The sequence below is a fragment of the Vespula pensylvanica genome, chromosome 2 (genome assembly GCF_014466175.1).
Source record: "Vespula pensylvanica isolate Volc-1 chromosome 2, ASM1446617v1, whole genome shotgun sequence".
NCBI lineage: Eukaryota > Metazoa > Arthropoda > Insecta > Hymenoptera > Vespidae > Vespula > Vespula pensylvanica.
Genome location: NC_057686.1, coordinates 1089438 through 1110802, shown reverse-complemented (window position 1 = coordinate 1110802; position 21365 = coordinate 1089438). Strand labels below are relative to the sequence as shown.

Below are 21365 nucleotides of genomic sequence, written 5' to 3'. Positions count from 1 at the left end.
TTTTTTTTTTTTTTTCTTTTTTTTAATGATTGCATCGTGCACCATCAACGATATAATCAGAACAATAATTGTGAAGAAATAATCTGTATATTTTTTTCGGAAGATATTATAAGTTTTAATTATAACAGTCCAGCAAAACACTTTTGGCTTTATTACATTATAAAATAGTTAAAATCCTGATAATTATATACGAAGTAAACTAACACGTAGCATGTCTGACTAGCTCAAAAATGTATAATATTCTGGACAGTCGTTTAAATATATTGCGGTTTCTTAATCAGCTAAAAAAATTCGTCGGTATAATTATATATATATATATATATATATATATATATATATATATATATATAATCAAAGTATATTAGTTTTTATATCAAGTAATTTGATTATAATGAACATTGTGTTAGGCAACATTGCACCTTACTATTATATATATATATATATATAAACTGAACTATATAATCGGAAGTATTTAAGTTTTAAATACGTTATTCGGACTAACACTTATTTTAAATTGATATATAATCATTTTTCATTCTGAATATTTGTTTCTATAAAAAAAATGCATTGCTTGTTAAATCTTTACTTTATCATTATTATTACTACTACTATTATTATTATTATTATTATTATTATTATTATTATTATTATTATTATTATTATTATTGTTGTTGTTGTTGTTGTTGTTGCTATTATTATTATTGTTATTATTATTATTATTTTTTATTTTCTTTCTTTTTTTTTTTAATTTTTTTTTTTTTTTCTTTTTCTTTTTCAATAACTCGGAATGCTATATAAAATACTATCAAATCAAACAAAAGAATGATTTACAATCAAAAGCATTAAGAGCTTTATTAAATATAAAAGTTCTTGTATTATCGAAGCACCAATTTATTCTCTTACTCATTGATAATTTGTGCAAAAATTCTTCACATTTATTCGCGTTAAACTAACTCCTTTCTCTTTTTTCTCTTTACTTTCAGAAAAGTAAGACTTTATTTATTCACTTATTTATTTATTTATTTATTTATTTATTTATTTATTTATTTATTTGTTTGTTTGTTCGTTTTTAAATAGCTATAATAGAATTATTTGTTCGATATTAAGTCTGAATGAAAGGAGCATAAACACAAGTATATTACTGCACGAGATATGATACATGTCCACGTATATAAGGAAACATGTTTATAATAGCAATCCTCATTATTTTCTTCACGCATAATGCTTACTTTGAGAAACTTTAAATCTTTGAGATTCGTAGCATGCTCGTTAACTGATCGATATTTGCATACTATATCAATTACATATTTATATATATATATATATATATACATTTATATATGTATATATATGTACGTATAAAATCTATATAATCTAACTACCTGTTTACTTTTCAGATAGACCACGAGACCATAGATTACAGTAATAATGTAATGCATTTCTACTGCTATAGTAAATAACGTTAATAAATGGTTACAAGAAAGACAAATACTAATTATTAAAAACTTGCCTTATATAATAACAATGTGCATGTACACGTGCACGCACGCACGTATACACACATGGACATACTAAAGTAATGCTTATTTGATATCAAATAGCATACGCAATACATATTACTGATTCATTAATTGAGATTTGGTTCTGTCGTTGAATTGCACCAGATTATAACTAACTTGGCAGTGTGTATATATATATATATGTATGTATGTATGTATGTATGTGATATATATATATACACGCATGCGCGCTCGTACACACGCGCATACACACATATATTTATATATATGCCAACCGTAGATAAATGCAACGAACGTATACGATAAAAAACAATGATGTAAAAATGATATATAAGTGCTAAGAGATATGAATGAAAATATGATATTGATTACGTTTAACTGGACGTTGCAAAAACATAATTTAGTATAAAAATTCATTTTGCAAGGCTTTCGAGAAGGAACCGATCGATTATATAATTATTTATAATCCTAAATATCTTTCTTTCTCTGTTATTCGTTCAACAATATAAGAAAAAAGAAAATGAAGATTTTTAGAAAAATAATGATCCGATTACCGCGTGTGTCCGTTGATTTTAATCACTTAACTACAATCGGACCTTCAATTCCTCCATTCTCTGTTTTATTCTCTTTCGCATCTCCTTGTATCTGAAATCAAAAAAAGCAAAAAAATAAAGGGAAAAGAAAAAAATATATCACTTAGTCGATTACAATCAATTGATATAGGATAATTCATTAAGAAAAAAAAAAAAAAAATTACTAACTTTTCTTTTAAAAGTACAATTTGTCGTTCTTCCTCGTAATGATAACGTTGCAATATACCATGGCATTCTGCTAATGAAAGATTAAGGAACTGTGCGACATCTGAACTGATTTCAGGTGTAGAAAGTTTATCGACCAGAAATAATCTTGCTACATTTTCGTGTGGTCCCAATACTACTCTTACTTCCAACGGATACTCGTCGTCTCTCAACCTTCTTTGCTCTGTATAATTGTTGAAATAATGATAAAGTTATAATATACAAATAAATAAATAATAATAGAAAGAAAATATAAGAAAGATTTATATAAACCTACCACCATTATCGCGCACTACGAACAATGCAAAATTGTCCGACTTTGCGTCCACTTTATATTTGTCGAGCATAAGATTAATAACCTCTTGCGTGTTTACTAAACTTGTAACCCAAACAGACATTTGAGAACCATGCGGTGGCGTAAAGAAACTGGTTTCTCGATTATAGAAATGACCATTTATAGAACAACGACGTCTTAATCGACTACGTGATTGACGTCGACCACCTGGTCTACGTCGAATTGCGGTGGATCCTTGTTTACGTCTCAGAACAACTCCGTCCAACTGAAGTAAATCATCAATTAATATAGAATATTAACGAGTGGATCAAATAAAAGACAAAAAAAGGAATAGAAAAAGTATTGAAACGATCGTTACCTCCAAACCACTATCAGTCGACATTGTCATGTTATCGTCTTCTCTAAATTGCAGAGAGTTTACAGAATCCGTATCACTGTCCGTACGATGCCGTTGAAGACAATCTGGACCTGACATCGAACGATTTAAACCCTTTTCTATCCAACTATCGTCGGTACTAATAGACCTATTACCAATTGCATTCTTCTCCAAATTATCAAAATATTCTACCCTACGGAGAGTACCGTTCCGGCTTGGTGTCCCATGATAAATAGGAGTATCAGTGCTGGAAGAACTACCAATGCTATGTGTCGGTGTACTATTTATACTACTATCATTACCCCTATTAACATGATGGTTAGGACTACTTGTTTCGGAATTATCACGAGAATCTGTTTTATCGAAACTTGACTCGGAAGAATGAACTGGCGTGTCGGTATTAGAACTTATAGATGGAAGATTTTCAGGCATCGTCGAATACAATTTATTACCCTCGTCTACCTTTCGCTCGACCTAAAACAATGAATATATTTAAACAATCTTAATTTATGTAATATACAAAATCGATTAAATATTTCTTCAAACCTGAAGTAATTCGTCTAATTCATCCCATTCCATGGTTTTAACATCCAACTTCATAGGCAAAGTCAAACTTTTTAAATGATCGGGAGATTGAGGAACCGACTTTGCATTACCTTCCGTATCACATTCCGATGTACTCTTCAATGCGACATCACTTTTGTCTTCGTTCTCCAAATCCTACTCATACAGATGGTTATAGAAAATGATTTCAAATGAAAAATTATATATCATAGAAAATTCATATTAACAAACCTCTGAAACGCTACGTCTACAAGAGTTTCTGTTACGCGCAGTAACCACAGTACGCTGATCGTCGTCTTCTTTCAAATGAATAACACCTCGAACACCCCAATATATTCTCAAGGCACCTTCCAATATTAATCTTCCATTGACCTATTTTCAAATGAATCAATACATATACACGCAAATATAAAATTTTTATTTCCGAACAATGTAGTTCTAAATAAGTTCACAATTGAGTAGACGAGCTTACCTCGCGACTTCGGATTCCACCGCTTTTACCTTCGTAATACTGATTAAAAACTTTCAACTTTGATTCTAAATGTGACCTATTCGCAAACATACGTATTACATCTTATTAAACTCTCATGATCTTATTCTAAAATAATTGTGAAAAAAGAAATAAAAAAATATGACTGGAACGAATGATTACCTCGGTAGCGACGGACGAACTTCTTTCTTTCCAAAACTTGTATGTGATTCTACTCTTGTACCGTGACCAAATAATTGTGGCCCGAAAAGAGCACCATAACAAGGAACATGGCAGTATGGTACTCCTTTGTGCTAAGGATGACAAATATCAAAGTAGTTCGTTAATATCTGATACTTTATTAACTTTCAACGACAAATAAATCTTTTACCTCTGCGTGTTGTCCAGGATTCAAACGTTTTCCGCATTCCTCACAGCGTAAACACTCTGGATGCCAATCATATCCTAAAGATTGCTTACGTTCCGCTACGGATAAGCAAGTATAATGAATAAAACTTGAGACGAATGAATTTTTTTTTTTTTTTTTTTAATTTTTTTTATGTATATACAAATTTTTTCTAGTAATAAAACAACACAACGACGATAACATTAATGACAATAATATTTATAATCAGACAAAATAAAAGTATTCAATGACATTCTCAATTTTTTTCAATGTAGAATAAATTAATATCGCATATTTCTTTTTGAAATGACACATTTCGTGTCAGTTTACATAAAGAAAAATTTTAATTCGTATATAGCGGCAATTGTCAAAGTCAAATCTCTAAATTAGAAATATAAAATAAAAGATCTTACCAAAATAAACAGGTTTTCCACATTTATGGCACTTCCACATGACGGCAAATTATCATTAAATAGTGAAAATAAAGAAGGGGATGATTATATTAACGTTAAATCATTTTGTTTATGTTATTGCTATTCCATTGTATTGAATATGACATTCTGATTAATTAAGTCTATCACTAATAAGGTAATCTACAGAGAAATAATGAATTACGATTTCCAATTGCGTTCCAAAACTTACTGGAACTATCTCTGCTAGTGCAGTTTCCCTGTCAGATTTATATAATTTTTTTCTTTTATTTTTACAAAGACAAAATAGCGTTTAATACATTAACTCAACAAAGAAAAAATTTGAAAATATATAATAATTAAAATTAACAATATTGTTTCTAACCCATGAATACCAATAATAATAGGGATTTTATTACGTCAAAAAATTTCACCAATGACAGAATACCTCTTACCGGTAATTCTTGCACGCGATTGGTTATATTTTCACACGTGAAACGGTATCACAATATGTGAAAGAATGAATATTTGATTTGAAACATTACAAATTTTATACATTTTATTTAAATGAAATTTTGTGTGAACAACGATAAAAATCTTACTTATTTGAAAAAGAAATATTACATCTGTCGTACAACCAAGATGAATGTTTATTATTTAATCATTAAAATGGAACAAACATGCTAATGAAGATATTTGATTAACATTTAACGAAATATACATGCACAAATACAGCCATACGTAAGAAACTAAAAATATATTATACAGTATTTTTTGTTTCATGAAATATTCTTGTTAATAGAACGTTGCATAATTTCCAATTGCTTTTGTTCTATTCTTCGATTATGTTCTCTGATAGATTCTTCCAACATCCTGCGTTGTTCTTTATCTTCTTTCGGATAATATTCATTTTTTACCTTGTTCACCCATTCATCGAAATTTTCTGGTTGATTAAAATAATGAAACATTATTACGGGAAATGCCATGTATAACGACATTTTAAAAACTTCTAATTGCCAATTTCCCATATTCTATTAATCTGTAAAATATACAATTTAGAAATGTAAAGACAAAAAATAAATCAATATTAGCATCAAGAGTCAAACCTATTCTATACATAGTTCAATAAAGCATATATGTATATGACATAGCTTTGTATAAAATCAATCAAATTACGTACTGTCACAGTCACAATAGCAAATAATAAGTTTACAAATTTATAGAAGAATATTAAATTACACGATTTAAACGATATACTTTGATGAATAACATGAGAAACTTTTAATAAATAAATCAAAGAGGTTATAAATTCTGCTCAAGCTACTGATACGTTCTATTGCTTACTTCAGTTTGATGAGAGATTTTAAACATTGATTTTTCAACGATTTCGATCGGTTGTAATATCGATAAAGAAACTAGCGTGATTTTGTTTTTTTATAATGATCGATAAATTAATAAATAAAAATGTGTGTGTTGGTAATCGTAACTGTCTGACTTAACTTATTATTTAACCGTGCATTGTTTAAATAATAGTCAGATTATTGGTTGTTATTTTTATTTCTTATTTGCAAAGATGTGAACTTACATACTTCGATTTAAATTTAGCCGAATAAACGTCATTAAACAATGTTCTTTTAATCTAAAGCCTATACAATTTATGAATCTGTTTACTGAACTTGTAGTTTATGGTTAAAAAAAAAAAAAGCGTCTCTCCCCTCCTCTGAACAAGAATGCAAGACGCCTAAGACGCGATGCATTTTAAGTGAACCTGCTTTTACAGAAGTTAATAATCAATGTTTTAATTATTTAATTTTGTTCGTTTTATTTAATAAACCTGTGTAATTATTATCATGGAAGCTTTGTTACCTTCGGAAATAGCTCGATTAGTGTTTGGTAAATAATACTTGTGCATTATTTTTACATTACCTTTGTTAACCTTTGTGTAGAAAATATAAATAACTCAATGAACAGTATTATTATAAATATTATCGTCTTATCTTTGTTAAAATAAAATGTATTGTTTAAACAAAGATAATGATGAACTTGAAGTTTATAGATACGAGTGGAAAGTAATCTTTTTTTTACAGTTCGTATGAAGAACAGTTATATCGTTTCTTTATTTTTTTTATGTAATATAAAAAATATGTAGAAGACACAAAAAGTAATTTTTAACATTATTCTATTTTAAATTAGGATATCTGGAAGATCATGATTGTAACGATGCTGCCAGGATATTCTTAGAAACGTCCCCACATCTCCAAGAATGCCGTAATGTATTATCAAAAGGAAGACGTTTTAATACTCGTATCAGTGGATTAACGTTAATAGATATCGTTGAAAAGTATTCGGCTATGAGCGTTATGAGTAAGTTAAAATAATCGTTTTTATACGAGCGAAATATCTTAAGAATATCGATAGTTTTATCGACGTTTTATATGATTATATCTTTAGTACAGGAACGTTTAAACAAAATCACAGATAGTGAACATCTAAAGCATTGCGGAGATCTATTAGAACAATTAAAATTTTTAGTAGAAGAAACACGTGGGCAACGCTTCGTTGTAAATATCAATGTGCCTTCACAGGTACAAAATTTTAGTATAAAATTATATATTTTCTTTATCAAAGGAAATTCTTTATGAAACTAATGTTATTATCCTTTAGTACTTTTACATATAAAACAGAAAGTTAAAAAAATTTAGTTAATTATAGGCTAACCAACAAACATTAAGTGGATCTCCAATAATATCAGGCAGTAGAAAAAAAAGGCATCTTAGTAATAGCGACAAAGAGCGACACAAAGGTAATGCAAAACTATCTAATACTGTGTGTCAGGAATCTGTCTCGTTATCCAATCATGGTAAGTCTAAGAAATAAATATATCTATTAGCACTATTTCATTCAAGGATACTTTAATCGTGTATAACGAATATTTCCTTTATCAATAAAAACAGCAATTGGTTGTGAAGCAACAGCTCTTGAAAGTTTACCTGGACATACAGAGGCGATCAAGCATGCAGAAAAATGTGACTATATACAAACCGACATTAATAATGCGATGGTACAACCGAAACAATGCTATTCCAGGAAAAATAGTTTTACGGATAGCAATCATACCATGGATAGCAGAGACAAAGTTGCATCGGATTCAGGTAAATATTATTAAAAAAGTTCTTTATTTATAACTAATATCCTTTAAACATAATGTATATTTTAGGCGATAATATTGATACTCGAAATTTTAATGTAAACATCATTAATGACAACAAATGTAGGAATGACGATGTAAAAGTTACTACCCTAAGTGAAAAGTGTACTACGGGGACAAACACGGAAGAATTGTTATCTTTCTCTAACACAGAAGTTCAAACTACTCCTTGTGAATTACTTGATTATGAATCAGAATCCAACGACGAGCCTATTCAAAATCTTAGTGTAAGTATTTTTTTCAACGTTATATTACATTTTTATATTTTTGCAATAATTTTGTTTGTTTTTCTTTTTTTCTTTCTTTTTTTTTTTTCTTCTCCCAGTTGTTGACGAAGGAATTGTTAAATCGAACGGAATTACAAGAACGTATCGCTGAAAATATAAATAAAGCGATTCTTCCGACTGATACACTCGTAAGGGAAGAAAAAGAAATTTTAAACGAATCGACAGGTTGTGAACTTAATACATCGGTCGTATCTGAGTTAAATAATGCTATCAAATCGATAGTAGAAGCAACAGAATCTGATCCAGTCTTTGAACAATTTCTGGACGAAATCATTGGAAAAAACACAGAAACCGACACAAGTCCCGATGAAGATATTGATGTTAAATCAACTCCTGCAGATAGGTAAGTATCATTTTAATTTTGTTTTTTATTTCTTCTCTACAGTATGATCAATAATATAACAGTTTAAGTTCGTATTTATCTTTCAATGACAATAGGATTTTAATTAACAGGTCGGAAGAAAAACAAATGGAAATTGATAACATCGGTATTATTTTACCAGAACATACGATTGTTGAAGTTAAATCGTCTAATGAAATGAGTTCGGCAGAAATACCTTTGAAACAAAGACTTCGCAGTTCTTCCAGACAACAAACTGCTAGAGTTGAAGATGAGATTTATAAACAAAAGGAGCAAAGTGCTTTGGAGGATCAAAATGCCGCAGCTATTTTAAGTATTATAAATGCCAACATAACTAACACGCACGTTAGACCGGAAAATGATAAAAGTAATATTCATGATAACAAAGAATTGTCTGCGACAGAAACCAATGACAAAAAATCTCCAGTCTCCATAGCTATACCTATACCTAGTACCAGTAATACTGACTTGTCTGAAAAATATACTACGCAAATAGAAAATCAGAAAATGGATAACGTTACTGCGAACAAAGAAACGGAATCTAAACCAAAGAGATCGGTGGTTAAGCGTCCACGACCTACAAAGATTAAACGAGAATCTGAAATCAATTCTAATGGTTTAATCTCGGAACAGGATATTATGACTATGCCAACGTTGGTATTATGCTCGAAGGAAGAAATAACTAATATACGTGCTCTAAATCCATCTTACTCGATTGGAAATATTCATCCTATTACTTCTAATTCTACTTCACATTTTATTCCAATCATGCCTAAAGATCCTAACAAAACTAAAGAATCAATGGAAACTTTATACGTTAGAACTGTCAATGTACCGCAAAAATATGTATTGCCAACAACTATACCGAATATACAAGAAGATGCAAAGAACTTGTCAAATAGTAAGGTACAATCATCTCAAAAAGAAAACATTGCTAATAGCAAATTAAAGCCTATACAAAATATTGACAAATTGATACAAAATACATGTAATCCTATTTTTCTAGATCCAATTGAAACAAATAAATTAGTGAGTATGGAATCAATAACGCTTTATAGCACAGAGAACAGTATTAAAACATCTTTAAATAGTACAAATATGCCTATAATTAACGTCGAGGAAAACATCAGTTTGTCGGGAATAGAATTATCGCCATATTTGAAGTTTAATTCTAAGTCTAATCAAAGCCATAATTTGTCAGATATAGATTTAGTACTTATGGAAAATTTTAAAACGTTCACACAATCTGCACCAAGTGAGAGTAAAGAGCAGAATGCAATGACATCTAAAAAAACTGAAGACGATATAATTAATAAACATACACCAAAATCTTTGTTAAAACATAGGGCTAAAACACATAGGCTTAGTTTATCTACTCCTCGAAGAAATAGCCATATAAGAACACTTGATTTTAATACTCCAACGAAGCTAATACATTCCGCTCCAAAAATGCAAGATAATGAAAATATGAGCTGTTCTCCGAAATTGTTAAGACCAATGAAATCAGTTCGTAGAACTTCTCTCTTCAAATCACCGCCATTCACTAATCCATCTGTAACAGTACCAACATTTCCAAATGCATTAAATATCGCACAATCTAATGAAATACCCATAGCGACTAGAAGTCCTATTCCGAAACTTATGGGAGGTTGGGAAAAATATAATGGCGTAGGAGTGATCATAGATGATCCATCTCCGTGTAAAAGCAATGGTACGACGACTTCTCCTATATCAATAAATAAATCTCAAAAACCTAAGACCATAGGAAAGAGTTGGGATGCAGATTTGCGTAAGTGTTTACAGACGAATGATGAGAAATCCACGACGTCGACGATAAATAATAATAAAAAAAAAAAAAAAGCTGCTGAAGGTAAAAATAATGTCGGGTGTAAGAGTTCTAAACGTAACTTGCAAAGCTTGAAGACCAAAGGTAAGAAAAAGTCTAACGACGAAAAAATTGTAATCGATGTAAAGAAACAGTATGTTGAAAAACAAGACGAAGAATCGATAGCAAGTGTACAAAATGTTAAAAAGAATAAACCGAATATAATTTCGTCGATGTCAATGGAAACGAGTAATAAATCACTTTCTAAGAATCTGTTAAATAATGCAAACAGGGAGGTAACGAGTGGGACGAGTAATTGTTACGTTTTGGAAAAGATAGAGACGCGTACAGATGCATGCACGATTAAATCCACTTGTCCTGTAGCTGTGATAGAAAACAATATCACGAGGAATACAAGCGATAAAGAAACAAGTGAGAAAAAGGTTGTAAAGAAATACGTACAATTAAAAACATTGAAAACGAATTTAAAAAAATCGGAAAAAGAAACAATCGTTACGAACGATGTATTGCCTACTATAGAAGTCATTCCAATATCTGAACCTCTGAAAGCTAGCGTAGAAAATATTCAACAAATTGTTCCGATATCTGATATAATAGATTTAGAAACGCCAAGAAAATTTGAAAATTCTTCTGGAATACCTTCGACTCCTCGTTTGCTTAGTCCGAATAGCAATATTATTCCACCGTATATTAAAATCAGTGATGATTCGACTAAAATTCGTAGCTTGATAAACACACCGGAGTTTCCAACTACTCCTTGCATTGCATTAACCCCAAAACATTGCGAGGAAAATACTCGCGACGTTATAAAGAAAGGAATATACAACGGATGTATATCGCCTTATTATAAACCAAGTACGGAACATGTGAATTCGTGTGATCCTGAAAAAGTGATAAAAATTGATATGAAATTTGATAACAGTGCAACGAAACATTTAGCTGTACCGATTTCTGACACTGCTGCTCAATGCACAATAAATAGAGACAATAGTTATGATAACGTATCTGTTTCTACTAAACTTGAAATAACACAGTTTGAAGTGATCAAAGAAAATTTGCCAAAGGATGAAGCTGTAAAAGAACTTAAAATATCCTCCAACACTAAGGATACTACGACATCTGCCAATGTAAATGCAACTCCAATGCAAGATGTTAATGAAAATGTTAGCAATGTTGTTACGTTAAATAATGAAATATCTCCGAGTATTAATGAAAATTCAACCGACAGCGACACATCTTCGTCTTCTTCTTCTTCATCGTCGTCATCCTCTTCTTCTTCTTCTTCTACTAACTCTAATATTACCGATACATCCAAACCATTTTCATCTAACAAAAAATACAAAAAGACTCCTAATAAAATATACACAGATACAAGTAATGATTCTATAGCAAAGGTAAATGCATCTAATAACGATTCTATCCATGATATATCCACAAACTTAAAAAATAATTTAACCAAAGATAAAGCGGTATCGAGTGTATCAAATATGTCAACCAATGTAATGGAAGTTGAGAAAGCATCCACGGATATTGTAATCAAATCTGAATCATCTCCAGCTAAGCTACTTTCGATAAACAAAAACGAAGAGCAATTGGAATCTACTTTAAAGGAAACTCCTGCTAAGGATGAAAATTTCTTACCGGAAGAAGACATATCTGACACTCCTAGCAGTTCAAAAATTGGTATAGACAATGTAACAAATTTATCTTCAAAGATATCTGCGTTTATTAGCTCAGAAAATGAAAAATTAACGAACGTAAATTCTTCAAGAGAACAAGTCTCCAATACGAATGAAGTCGTACAAAAAGCACGAATAGTAAATATACAAAATATATCGCTTGACAGGTCTACTTTTTTACCATTGGCAGAATACGCAAATTGTCAAAATAATAAGCAGAAAATAATAAATACAGATGAGCATGCGAAACAATTGGAACAAAAACGTCAACGTATAATAGCGAAACTCAAACAAATACCAAAATCGAATGTAACTCTTGGAAAAAATAAATCTAAACAAAATATATTATCGGTAAAGAATAAAAATAGTTACGTAAGTAAAAATAATCGACTAAAGGATAAGATAACAGGTGAAATAAGAACCAGAGAAAAACGATGTGAAAAAAATTTTGATAAGAATACTAATAACAGAGAGAATACTGACGAACATGTTTCTCCGAGTAATAATGTTGTTACGAATATTCAAGATATCAATAAAGAAGAAAGTAACAAAAAAATGTCTATTATACATTCATCACATAAATGTAATAAGGATATTCAAAATAATAAAAAAAATCTTCTAATGGAAGCAAATACTACAGTAAATACATTAGTCTCTGCGCAAAGAAAAGTAAATATAGAGAGGAAAACTAAGATGGAAGAATATGGTACTGTTCATACTACATCTCAAAACGATATTATTGAAAGTGAACAAAATAATGATAACAAAGTAAGCGAACAAGAATCGTCAAAAGACTATCTATCGAGTACTAACAGAGGTAAAAAGCAAAACGTACAAGATAATGATACAATAAAGGAATATAATATAAAAGATAATGCAATTATTGCGGTAAAACATGTTGAAAAAATAAAAGATACAATAAAGAAATATAATATGAAAGATGATACAATTATTGCGATAAAACATATTGAAAAAGTAAAGGATATACTGAAGGCTAAAGTAAATCAAGTAAAACGAGATTTGTTCAGTGATGAAGAAAATGAATCAAAATCTCAAATATCAGAAGATATAATCTCGAAAGATCTTCAAGTTGAAAGAAAGGATGAACATATTTTAGATAATGACGAAATCATAAACGCTGTAGAAACTATTAAACCGCAAGACTCAAAAGAGGAATTATCTTGCGTTCTCGAATGTTTACAGCTAGTACCGGCAAGTAAAACTGATAATCATAAAGAAAAAAATGACAACATTCAATTTGAAGAGGAAATTGATTTAAATACAAGTGGACCGAGTTCTGTGGAATATCACTTTGTTTATGATGACAGTGTATCAACGAAAAAAAGAAGAAGAAGATACAGTAACAATGAATTAAAACAGCATATAAATGTTCAACTCAGTAATGAAAATTACAGAGAAGTTATCAAAACTATGACAGCTACTGATTATCAAGAAATATTCAATATGAATCCAAAATCTAAGAAAAAACTGATCAACAAAAAGTTGCCCGTAAAAAATTCTGAACCAAGTAACATAAAATCTAATAACAATAACTTTATCTTAAAGGATGATTGCACCAAGCCATTAGCCACATCATCGCCCGTAGACAAACCTGTATTACCAAAATTAAAAAAAGCGGCGGGCAAAATTACGTCGACAAATGATAAAGATAATGTATCAGAAAAAATAAAAATGCAATCTGAAAAAAATAAAACACAAAAAGGTAATTGAATATTTGTATATTTTCTATTAAAAAGAATTTACAAATATTCATCTTTTTGTTTAATTTAGAAATATTTCTTTTTCACGAGTAAAGTAAAATTACGTGATTTCAGACAATTTAATTACAAAAAATCACAAAAGGAAATTATCAGAATCTAAAGAAGATCCAAAGGTTTGTTATTAATTAGCATGGGCTATTAATTTCTTTTTCATATCTGTTTATATGTATACAAATTGACTGCAAAAAAATAATTGTTTGCTTACAGGTTGAGAAAAAACGTATATATGACCCACAAATATTATTAAGTAATATGAACTTAGACGAATTTTTAACATCTGTTCATGGACCTACATGAATATCAATTGCTCTCTTGTTACATCCAAATATATTCATAATATATATATATATATATATATATATATATATATACACAAACACATGTATGTATATATGTATGTATGTATGTATATGTATTCTAATTTGTATTATGTAAATATTGTTATTAAGTTATGTAAAATATTATTATACATTGTTATCCATCATTTTATCGGTAATTCACTTTTAAACAATATTTACAATTTTTTGTGTGAATTAAACTTACATTATTTTCATTGACAAACCATTTACTTTCCTTGTGTATAATATAGAGTGATATATTTATTAAGTATTTTTATTTGGAATATGACATTACTTTTATATTTTAAACAAAAAACTATGATATCATTACGAATATATAATATGTTATAGCGATATATGATGTCACTATTAATATAAAATTAATGAATTATTTTTGTTAAAACGACTGATCTAATAAATAAATCTGACATGTGGTATCAACAATAAAATAAAATTAATAACTCTCTCTCTCTCTCTCTCTCTCTCTCTCTCTCTCTCTCTCTCTCTCTCTCTCTCTCTCTCTCTCTCTCTCTCTCTCTCTCTCTGTTTTTTTTTCATTTCCAATAATTATATATCACATTACAATATCGAATATGTATACAAAAGTGTATGAAAATTCGTTTAAAGATCGATTCAAAAAGATTAAAACAAAATAAAAATAACAAGCGTTAGAATCGAATTTATCTTATCTGTATTGATATAGAAAAGATAAAACCAATTTTAATTTTCAAGCTTTAAACGATATTTAAAACTTATATTGTGATAGAGGAGAAAAGGATAAAGAAAAAAAAAAAAAAGAAGAAGAACAACATTACTCGAAAGTTTAAATTGTCAACGTTAATAATGGATAAATTTTACGAAATCGAATCTACACTAGTTCGAGCTTTCTCATTGGTCAGTTGATAGTCATCGATGACGTACGCCTTTGTGTAAGCGACGGTTATCTTTACGTCGCTGAAGTGTGAGAGCGTCAGAAGTTGAGCAGGTTCCATACGTAAATCGGTTTAGAATGTATCACAAGTGCTATATATATATATGTGTGTGTGTATTCATTGTTTCTCATTGTCTTAACGGCTAACGTCTAAAGTGATAAATAAATCCATTTATTTGAAAAATTGAATAACCCATTATCACACAAAATGTGTTCTAAAGAAAATATTAATGCAGAAAAATTGGAAAAAGATGTTTCCGATGCGTTCGGATACCCAAGGTATCATTGACTGTACTTTCATTTTCTTTTCTTTTCTTTTCTTTTCTTTTCTTTTTTTTTTCTTTTTTGTTATACTAAAGCTTTTTTTTTCTTGTTTTATAAAATATTGTATTTAAGAAATAAAAAGTAAAGTTATTCGATACGAAAGTATAGATCTTTTGTTAAAATATAAAAGGAAGTTTTATACTTTTATATTAAGATCAAATAATTGTTTTGTTAAATGTGAAAAATATGTCTACCCTTACAGAAAGAATAATACTCAGGTTGCTCGACCCTTACAAACGTCACCTACTGAACGATATGCGTCACATTATAAAATGGATCATCCAAAACGTGGTATAGCAATTATATTTAATCATGAACATTTTTCTATTAATCATTTGAAGGAAAGAACTGGAACGAATGTGGATTGCGAAAATCTCAAGGCTACGTTAGCATCACTTGGATTCACAATTCAAGTTTATGAAAATTATACTTCTAAACAGTTGGGAAATGTTTTGCAAGAAGGTATTAAGAGAAATATGAAAAAATATATGAAAAAAAAAATATACAAACTAATCTTTAATCGATAACGATATATTTTTATAGTTGCCGATCTAGATCATTCTACTCATGATTGCTTAATAGTTTCTGTATTAAGCCATGGAGAATTAGGGATGCTTTACGCATATGATACTCCTTACAAAGCTGATACTATTTGGTCTTACTTTACGTCGGATAAATGTCCTACTCTTGCTGGAAAACCAAAACTATTTTTTATACAAGCTTGTCAAGGTGATAAATTAGATTCTGGCTTTAGTTTAAAAGAACGTACAGAAACTGATAGTAGTTCACATACCAATACATTCCGTATACCAAGTCATGCGGACTTTCTGATTGCTTATTCAACGATACCAGGTAAGCTGTGATTTTAACCGTATGTTTTAAATCTCGCAAAGAAGAAACATCTTTTTCTCTCCTATTTTTTATTAATTTATTATTAATTTATTTAAAATAATTTCTACGTACATAGGTTATTATTCATGGAGAAATACGACACGTGGATCATGGTTTATACAAGCATTATGCATGGAATTAAGAGAATTTGGAATGCGATATGATTTGTTAACTCTACTTACTTTTGTCTGCCAACGAGTTGCAATAGATTACGAATCTAATACTCCTGATAATATTACCATGCATCAACAAAAACAAATTCCATGCATTACTTCGATGTTAACTCGTCTAATAAAATTCACAGCGCCTATCAATGGTGCTTAGTTTAATGTTATAAGATTCACATTATGTACCTATATATAAGTAATACATTTTATCTTATTGTAGCACATATATTTTGTATATATGTGTTGGACTTTATTTAGATAACATGTATTACTATTTTTCTATGTGCATTACTGCCATTACTTGCTGCATTTATATATTAACGAATTTAGAAGAATTACAATGTACACAAATATGATATACTAGACTTAAGGAGAAGTACAAATTTCTCTGCTTTTACACGTTAATGAAATTATAACTAAAATTATAAATTTTTTTTTACATTTTGTATATTTACAGACATTATGATTATTTTTCAAAACTTTTTTCATTTGTGAGGTGCTGCCATAAAGTACATCTATGTAATAGTCTGATTACCATTTAGTTATAATATATATTTATTAAGTTTTATTCCAATGATTTTATCAGGTTACTTAATATTTTTACATTTGCAATATATATTTGTATACACTACATAAATTGATAAATATTTACAACGAAAAGTGCATTTATGATAAAAAAAGTTCCACTGTTTACCATTCTATGAATTGTGATAGAACATGCGTTAACCATGTAAATCTATTATTATAACAATTCTATGAAAATAACTTCACCAAACACAAATAAATATATTTTATAAATAAGATAGCATCATCACATACACATACTGTGATTTTTTAATAATTGAATGTACTTTATATTATATACACTTGTCGTACCTTTATAAAATTTGTATGACTTTGTAGTATACAATAAAAATGTAAAATGAAAAAAGTTCTTTTTTTGTGATATATTAAATTTTTCAGTAAAAATTACTTTCTATATGACATGATTCGACTAATACTTCTATTTCATTAATTCACCTCTTTATACATATTGGCCCCAAAAATATATAATGAACGTCATTACTGAAGAACTTGTCCAGGAATACTTATTATTGATAACGTATTATTATGTAATGTAGAACTTGCTGGTGCTGTGTTTGGACGGTGACGTCTGTTATTTTTTTCATCATTACGATGCAAATCAAAACTTGGTAAATCTATTACAGTACTAGTTTGAGTACTTTTTTGTACTACAGGTGTTACATTAAAACTATCATGCAAAGATAGATCTTCATTTATATTAAATGCATTTTCAGATGGAAGTGGTGCAGTCTTATTTGACATAAAAAGTTTCTTAAATGATTGTCCATTAATAACACCTGTCGAAATGTTTATTATATAATTCTATATTATAACGATATTTTAATATTGTAATATTGTAATTTAGAGATATAATGCTTACCATTGACCAAATTATTTTCTGTATTATTTCCTTCCTAAATATTAATAATGATAGAATATAAAATTATTATATCATATTGTATATCTATAAAAAAATATTATCAAGTTTACCTTTTTAGATAAGAGTTCTGCTATTGGTTTAAAAGGATTAGAGTGTACTGATAATTTAGGTGGAGAATATTTGCAATCCTTCGTAACTCTTTGGTTTTTTAATTCTTCATTGACTATGTTTTGAGATTGTTTAACTCTATTATTTAATACAGTATAATTTCTCAGTATTGTATCTAATAACCATCTGAGTAGAAATAAATATATTTTCAATATATATCAAAAAATTATTTTAATTTGATAAAAAACAATTATGAAAAAATTATCAGTACTTATATCCATTTGTAATGCCTAAAGTATTTCTATTTTTCACATTTTCTTTTTCAGAGAAACACGAACAAGTTTCAACTCTTGTAGGACATCGTGTAGTATTTACAATATGTTCCACGTCTAAATTGTCTACAACGTCCAATTCATCGATTGCCCCATTTAAATCTTGTTTGTTGGCAAGCCTATGTATACATATGTAAAATAAAAATAATATATATCAACGATAATTTATCATTGAGATATTGATAATATTTTGCTAGATTATTGTTAAAAATAAAATTTGATAATGATTACAAACATGTGCATATATTGAAGCCAACATGTGCATGTGCAAATAACACATAATGACTTATTTTTCTTACAATAATAATGGTTTTCCTGAAATACTTTCATGCGCAACTAATTCACCAAATACGACTTTATTTTCTGCAAGACGGGAAATATCACTAGCATCCACCACATATATAAGACCATGTATCTAAAATATTCAATATTAAAATACAAATGCGTAATAATTATGCTTTCTTTTTTTTATAATAGAGATAATTTAAAAGAAATACATATAAATTTTGTATTATTAAATTTGAATATATATGTTAAAATAGCCTATGTGAACTCACATCATTATAATATTTTGGCCACAGTGATCTAATTTGTATGCTACCACCGAGATCATATATTTTTATAGTATAAGATTTATATTTTAAACATATAATTCGAAATCCCATTGTTGGTAGTACATGCTTATCGGGGTCTAAAAGTTGAATAAACTTTGTGATATATATATATATATATATATATATATATAACAATACTTTATTTATATAAAAAATGAAGATTTTTATTTTTTTGCATCTTTTCTCTATTTTTGTTTACATAAATAATACAATCCTCAAATACATATTCTTTGTGAATTTTTATGCAAAGATATATATAAGGATAAAAACTTTTAACAATAAATAAATAAAAAAAAAAAAAAAAGAAAAATGGATAACAAAGAGCATATGCTTTTCTTTTTACATACCACCACGTATATGATTTAAAATTAAAGTCTTTCCTGCATTGTCTAGGCCGACAATAAGAAGAGTTATACTTCTGAAATAAAAAGAATACTTTTTTTAAGAAAACATTTCTACTTCATATAAATATCACTTAGAGAAGTTAAAATATTTTACTTTTCTGAATTATGTTTCTTTGGTAATCTCCTTATCATACTTCGTAGACAATTCCCCATTATAATAAATTATGAACAAGTTAAATCTTAAATGATATCTTATATTATTAATTTAATTTTTCAATTTATTATATAAAATTGTGTGGGATTTATATCTTACATACAATATATCAATATATAAGTAATTCATATTTGATTATAATTTTATTTTAAATACTTTTTATGAAATTATTTGAACACAAAATTCCCAAGTATTATAATGTAAAATATTACCACCAAAGAAAATTCAATCTGATTCAATTATTTTTTGACAGAAGCTTGACTAAACTAGCATAAACAAACACATAGTAAAACATGAACTTACTAACTGAGAGAAGAAGTAGAACCTGCTATAAAAAATGTTATACCAAATATATTTTATTTAAATATTGCACTCATCAATAATAAGATGCTAAACATGAAATTTTGAAAAGAAAGAAAAATATATATATATATATAATTATTTGATATAAAATAAATCCATATGATATAAATATATTGCTATATACTATTTTCTAATCAAAAATTTCTACAGTCTAAACGTATCATGAAATTTTGTTAATAGTAATATTCAAGATAATTTCTATATTTGAAAATATAACATAATATAGAGAAAAAGGAGAGAATATAAAAAAAAAAAAAAAAAAAAAAAAAAAATAATTTTCTCGAATAATTAAAACGTCAGGTGTAATTTTCTAATGGCGTCAGCTTTGATTTACTCTAACAATGATTACAGGCGTAATTCTTTACCGATTTTGATAAACAAGATCTTATTTTAAAGATGAAGATTTAAGCGAGCGCATAGCTTTTTCGAATTTTTCAGTTTCATTTTCATTAAAGATGAAAAAAATTGTTGAAAAAAAATTTATTTTTTGAAGATTTTAGAGAATAGTCTATGCATAAAAATAAAGCTTTTTTAGAAATTTGAAAAAACCATCTTCTTCCTAAAACCTTCATTTTTAAAATAAGGTCCTATTCTTTAGAATCGGTCAAGGATTACGACTGGACTCGATGTTGGTGTAAATCTTCATTTTGACATTTTTCATGAAGGAAAAAAGAAAGAGTTTCTTATTGTGGCGCCCCTTGAAATTTGCGGCAAAGAGAAGAAGCTCCTAACCTACTACTGATTTTCGTATAAACGTTTAAATAATATACGTTTATTTCTGTAGAAAAGTTAATTGTTATCTATTTCTTTGTATCTGTAAATTTTCTAATCCTAATTTTTATAAATAGATTATAAATAGACGTAAAAATCTCATAAGAAACGTTAATAAAAATGAGATAAACGTTAAAGAAACTTAATTTAAAATTTCGATCAATATGAAATAAAATCAATTTAATTTTTCGAAAAAAAGAAAAATAAATAAATAAATAAATAAATAAATCTCAGTCTCAGATGGGAATAATTAATAAAATCGATTATTTTATTAACATTTCAGGAATGTACGAGATACGTGAACTACATTTGTGATTTAAATACACGAACGATATATATGAGTCAAATTAATTACGTGCAACACGAACGAAAACAAATATTTGACTGACTTTGACAATTATCGGATTTGTTTTTCGTTATACTCCGACGAGTCAACTTCGAACTTCCCCTTCTTAAACGCAACGATTTACCAAATTAATACTTTCGATAATTTTACATTTGTTTAAACTTTATAAAAATACGTGG

The 21365-nt window shown here is 28.3% G+C and overlaps 5 protein-coding genes across 11 annotated transcripts; 2 read left to right on the top strand and 3 right to left on the bottom strand.

Annotated features, from left to right (window-relative positions):
• Window positions 1-826: 826 nt before the first annotated feature.
• On the bottom strand, window positions 827-5345 carry LOC122626987 (ras association domain-containing protein 2). Its single transcript, XM_043807668.1, has 10 exons — window positions 4841-5345; window positions 4413-4507; window positions 4205-4335; window positions 4025-4100; window positions 3784-3924; window positions 3535-3708; window positions 2971-3462; window positions 2595-2877; window positions 2282-2501; window positions 827-2165 (listed from the first exon to the last, which is right to left on the bottom strand). Exons 1-10 carry the CDS (start codon window positions 4878-4880, stop codon window positions 2105-2107), a joined length of 1713 nt encoding a protein of 570 aa, XP_043663603.1. The 5' UTR covers window positions 4881-5345; the 3' UTR covers window positions 827-2104.
• A 121-nt stretch (window positions 5346-5466) lies between these two features.
• LOC122626988 (protein PET100 homolog, mitochondrial) lies at window positions 5467-6551 on the bottom strand. 4 transcript variants are annotated; one of them, XM_043807672.1, is made up of 2 exons: window positions 6427-6551; window positions 5467-5876 (listed from the first exon to the last, which is right to left on the bottom strand). In XM_043807672.1, exon 2 carries the CDS (start codon window positions 5863-5865, stop codon window positions 5617-5619), a length of 249 nt encoding a protein of 82 aa, XP_043663607.1. In that variant the 5' UTR covers window positions 5866-5876; window positions 6427-6551; the 3' UTR covers window positions 5467-5616. The 4 variants fall into 4 exon arrangements, with proteins under 4 accessions (XP_043663607.1, XP_043663608.1, XP_043663606.1 ...); XM_043807673.1 differs by having other exon boundaries at window positions 6423-6541; XM_043807671.1 differs by lacking the exon at window positions 6427-6551 and adding an exon at window positions 6182-6321.
• Window positions 6416-14356, top strand: LOC122626985 (serine-rich adhesin for platelets-like). 4 transcript variants are annotated; one of them, XM_043807660.1, is made up of 10 exons: window positions 6416-6730; window positions 7031-7201; window positions 7289-7398; window positions 7550-7697; window positions 7792-7989; window positions 8055-8272; window positions 8371-8675; window positions 8786-13941; window positions 14054-14112; window positions 14207-14356. In XM_043807660.1, the coding sequence occupies exons 1-10, from the start codon at window positions 6688-6690 to the stop codon at window positions 14294-14296; spliced, it is 6498 nt and encodes a 2165-aa protein (XP_043663595.1). In that variant the 5' UTR covers window positions 6416-6687; the 3' UTR covers window positions 14297-14356. The 4 variants fall into 4 exon arrangements, with proteins under 4 accessions (XP_043663595.1, XP_043663594.1, XP_043663598.1 ...); XM_043807659.1 differs by having other exon boundaries at window positions 7289-7422; XM_043807663.1 differs by lacking the exons at window positions 6416-6730; window positions 7031-7201 and having other exon boundaries at window positions 7540-7697.
• An 816-nt stretch (window positions 14357-15172) lies between these two features.
• On the top strand, window positions 15173-17104 carry LOC122637479 (caspase-1-like). Its single transcript, XM_043829618.1, has 4 exons — window positions 15173-15547; window positions 15795-16054; window positions 16136-16444; window positions 16560-17104. Exons 1-4 carry the CDS (start codon window positions 15477-15479, stop codon window positions 16805-16807), a joined length of 888 nt encoding a protein of 295 aa, XP_043685553.1. The 5' UTR covers window positions 15173-15476; the 3' UTR covers window positions 16808-17104.
• Window positions 16509-19829, bottom strand: LOC122637478 (ADP-ribosylation factor-like protein 13B). The gene is made up of 8 exons (XM_043829617.1): window positions 19647-19829; window positions 19496-19566; window positions 19092-19225; window positions 18834-18949; window positions 18474-18653; window positions 18205-18388; window positions 18095-18128; window positions 16509-18011 (listed from the first exon to the last, which is right to left on the bottom strand). The coding sequence occupies exons 1-8, from the start codon at window positions 19703-19705 to the stop codon at window positions 17713-17715; spliced, it is 1077 nt and encodes a 358-aa protein (XP_043685552.1). The 5' UTR covers window positions 19706-19829; the 3' UTR covers window positions 16509-17712.
• Window positions 19830-21365: the final 1536 nt, after the last annotated feature.

Excerpts from the sequence above, each read along its gene's own strand:
- LOC122626987 (XM_043807668.1), bottom strand. The coding sequence starts at position 4,880 with ATGTGGAAGTGCCATAAATGTGGAAAACCTGTTTATTTTG. Across the intron at positions 4,336-4,412 it reads ATCCTGGACAACACGCAGAG|CACAAAGGAGTACCATACTG; the intron begins GTAAAAGATTTA and ends TGTCATCCTTAG. Across the intron at positions 2,878-2,970 it reads CGACTGATAGTGGTTTGGAG|TTGGACGGAGTTGTTCTGAG; the intron begins GTAACGATCGTT and ends GATTTACTTCAG.
- LOC122626988 (XM_043807672.1), bottom strand. The coding sequence starts at position 5,865 with ATGGGAAATTGGCAATTAGAAGTTTTTAAAATGTCGTTATACATGGCA.
- LOC122626985 (XM_043807659.1), top strand. The coding sequence starts at position 6,688 with ATGGAAGCTTTGTTACCTTCGGAAATAGCTCGATTAGTGTTTG. Across the intron at positions 7,423-7,549 it reads ATATCAATGTGCCTTCACAG|GCTAACCAACAAACATTAAG; the intron begins GTACAAAATTTT and ends AGTTAATTATAG. Across the intron at positions 14,113-14,206 it reads AATCTAAAGAAGATCCAAAG|GTTGAGAAAAAACGTATATA; the intron begins GTTTGTTATTAA and ends GTTTGCTTACAG.
- LOC122637479 (XM_043829618.1), top strand. The coding sequence starts at position 15,477 with ATGTGTTCTAAAGAAAATATTAATGCAGAAAAATTGGAAAAAGATGTT. Across the intron at positions 16,055-16,135 it reads GGGAAATGTTTTGCAAGAAG|TTGCCGATCTAGATCATTCT; the intron begins GTATTAAGAGAA and ends ATATTTTTATAG. Across the intron at positions 16,445-16,559 it reads TGCTTATTCAACGATACCAG|GTTATTATTCATGGAGAAAT; the intron begins GTAAGCTGTGAT and ends CTACGTACATAG.
- LOC122637478 (XM_043829617.1), bottom strand. The coding sequence starts at position 19,705 with ATGGGGAATTGTCTACGAAGTATGATAAGGAGATTACCAAAGAAACAT. Across the intron at positions 18,950-19,091 it reads GGCCAAAATATTATAATGAT|ATACATGGTCTTATATATGT; the intron begins GTGAGTTCACAT and ends TGAATATTTTAG. Across the intron at positions 18,654-18,833 it reads TCAGGAAAACCATTATTATT|GCTTGCCAACAAACAAGATT; the intron begins GTAAGAAAAATA and ends ATGTATACATAG.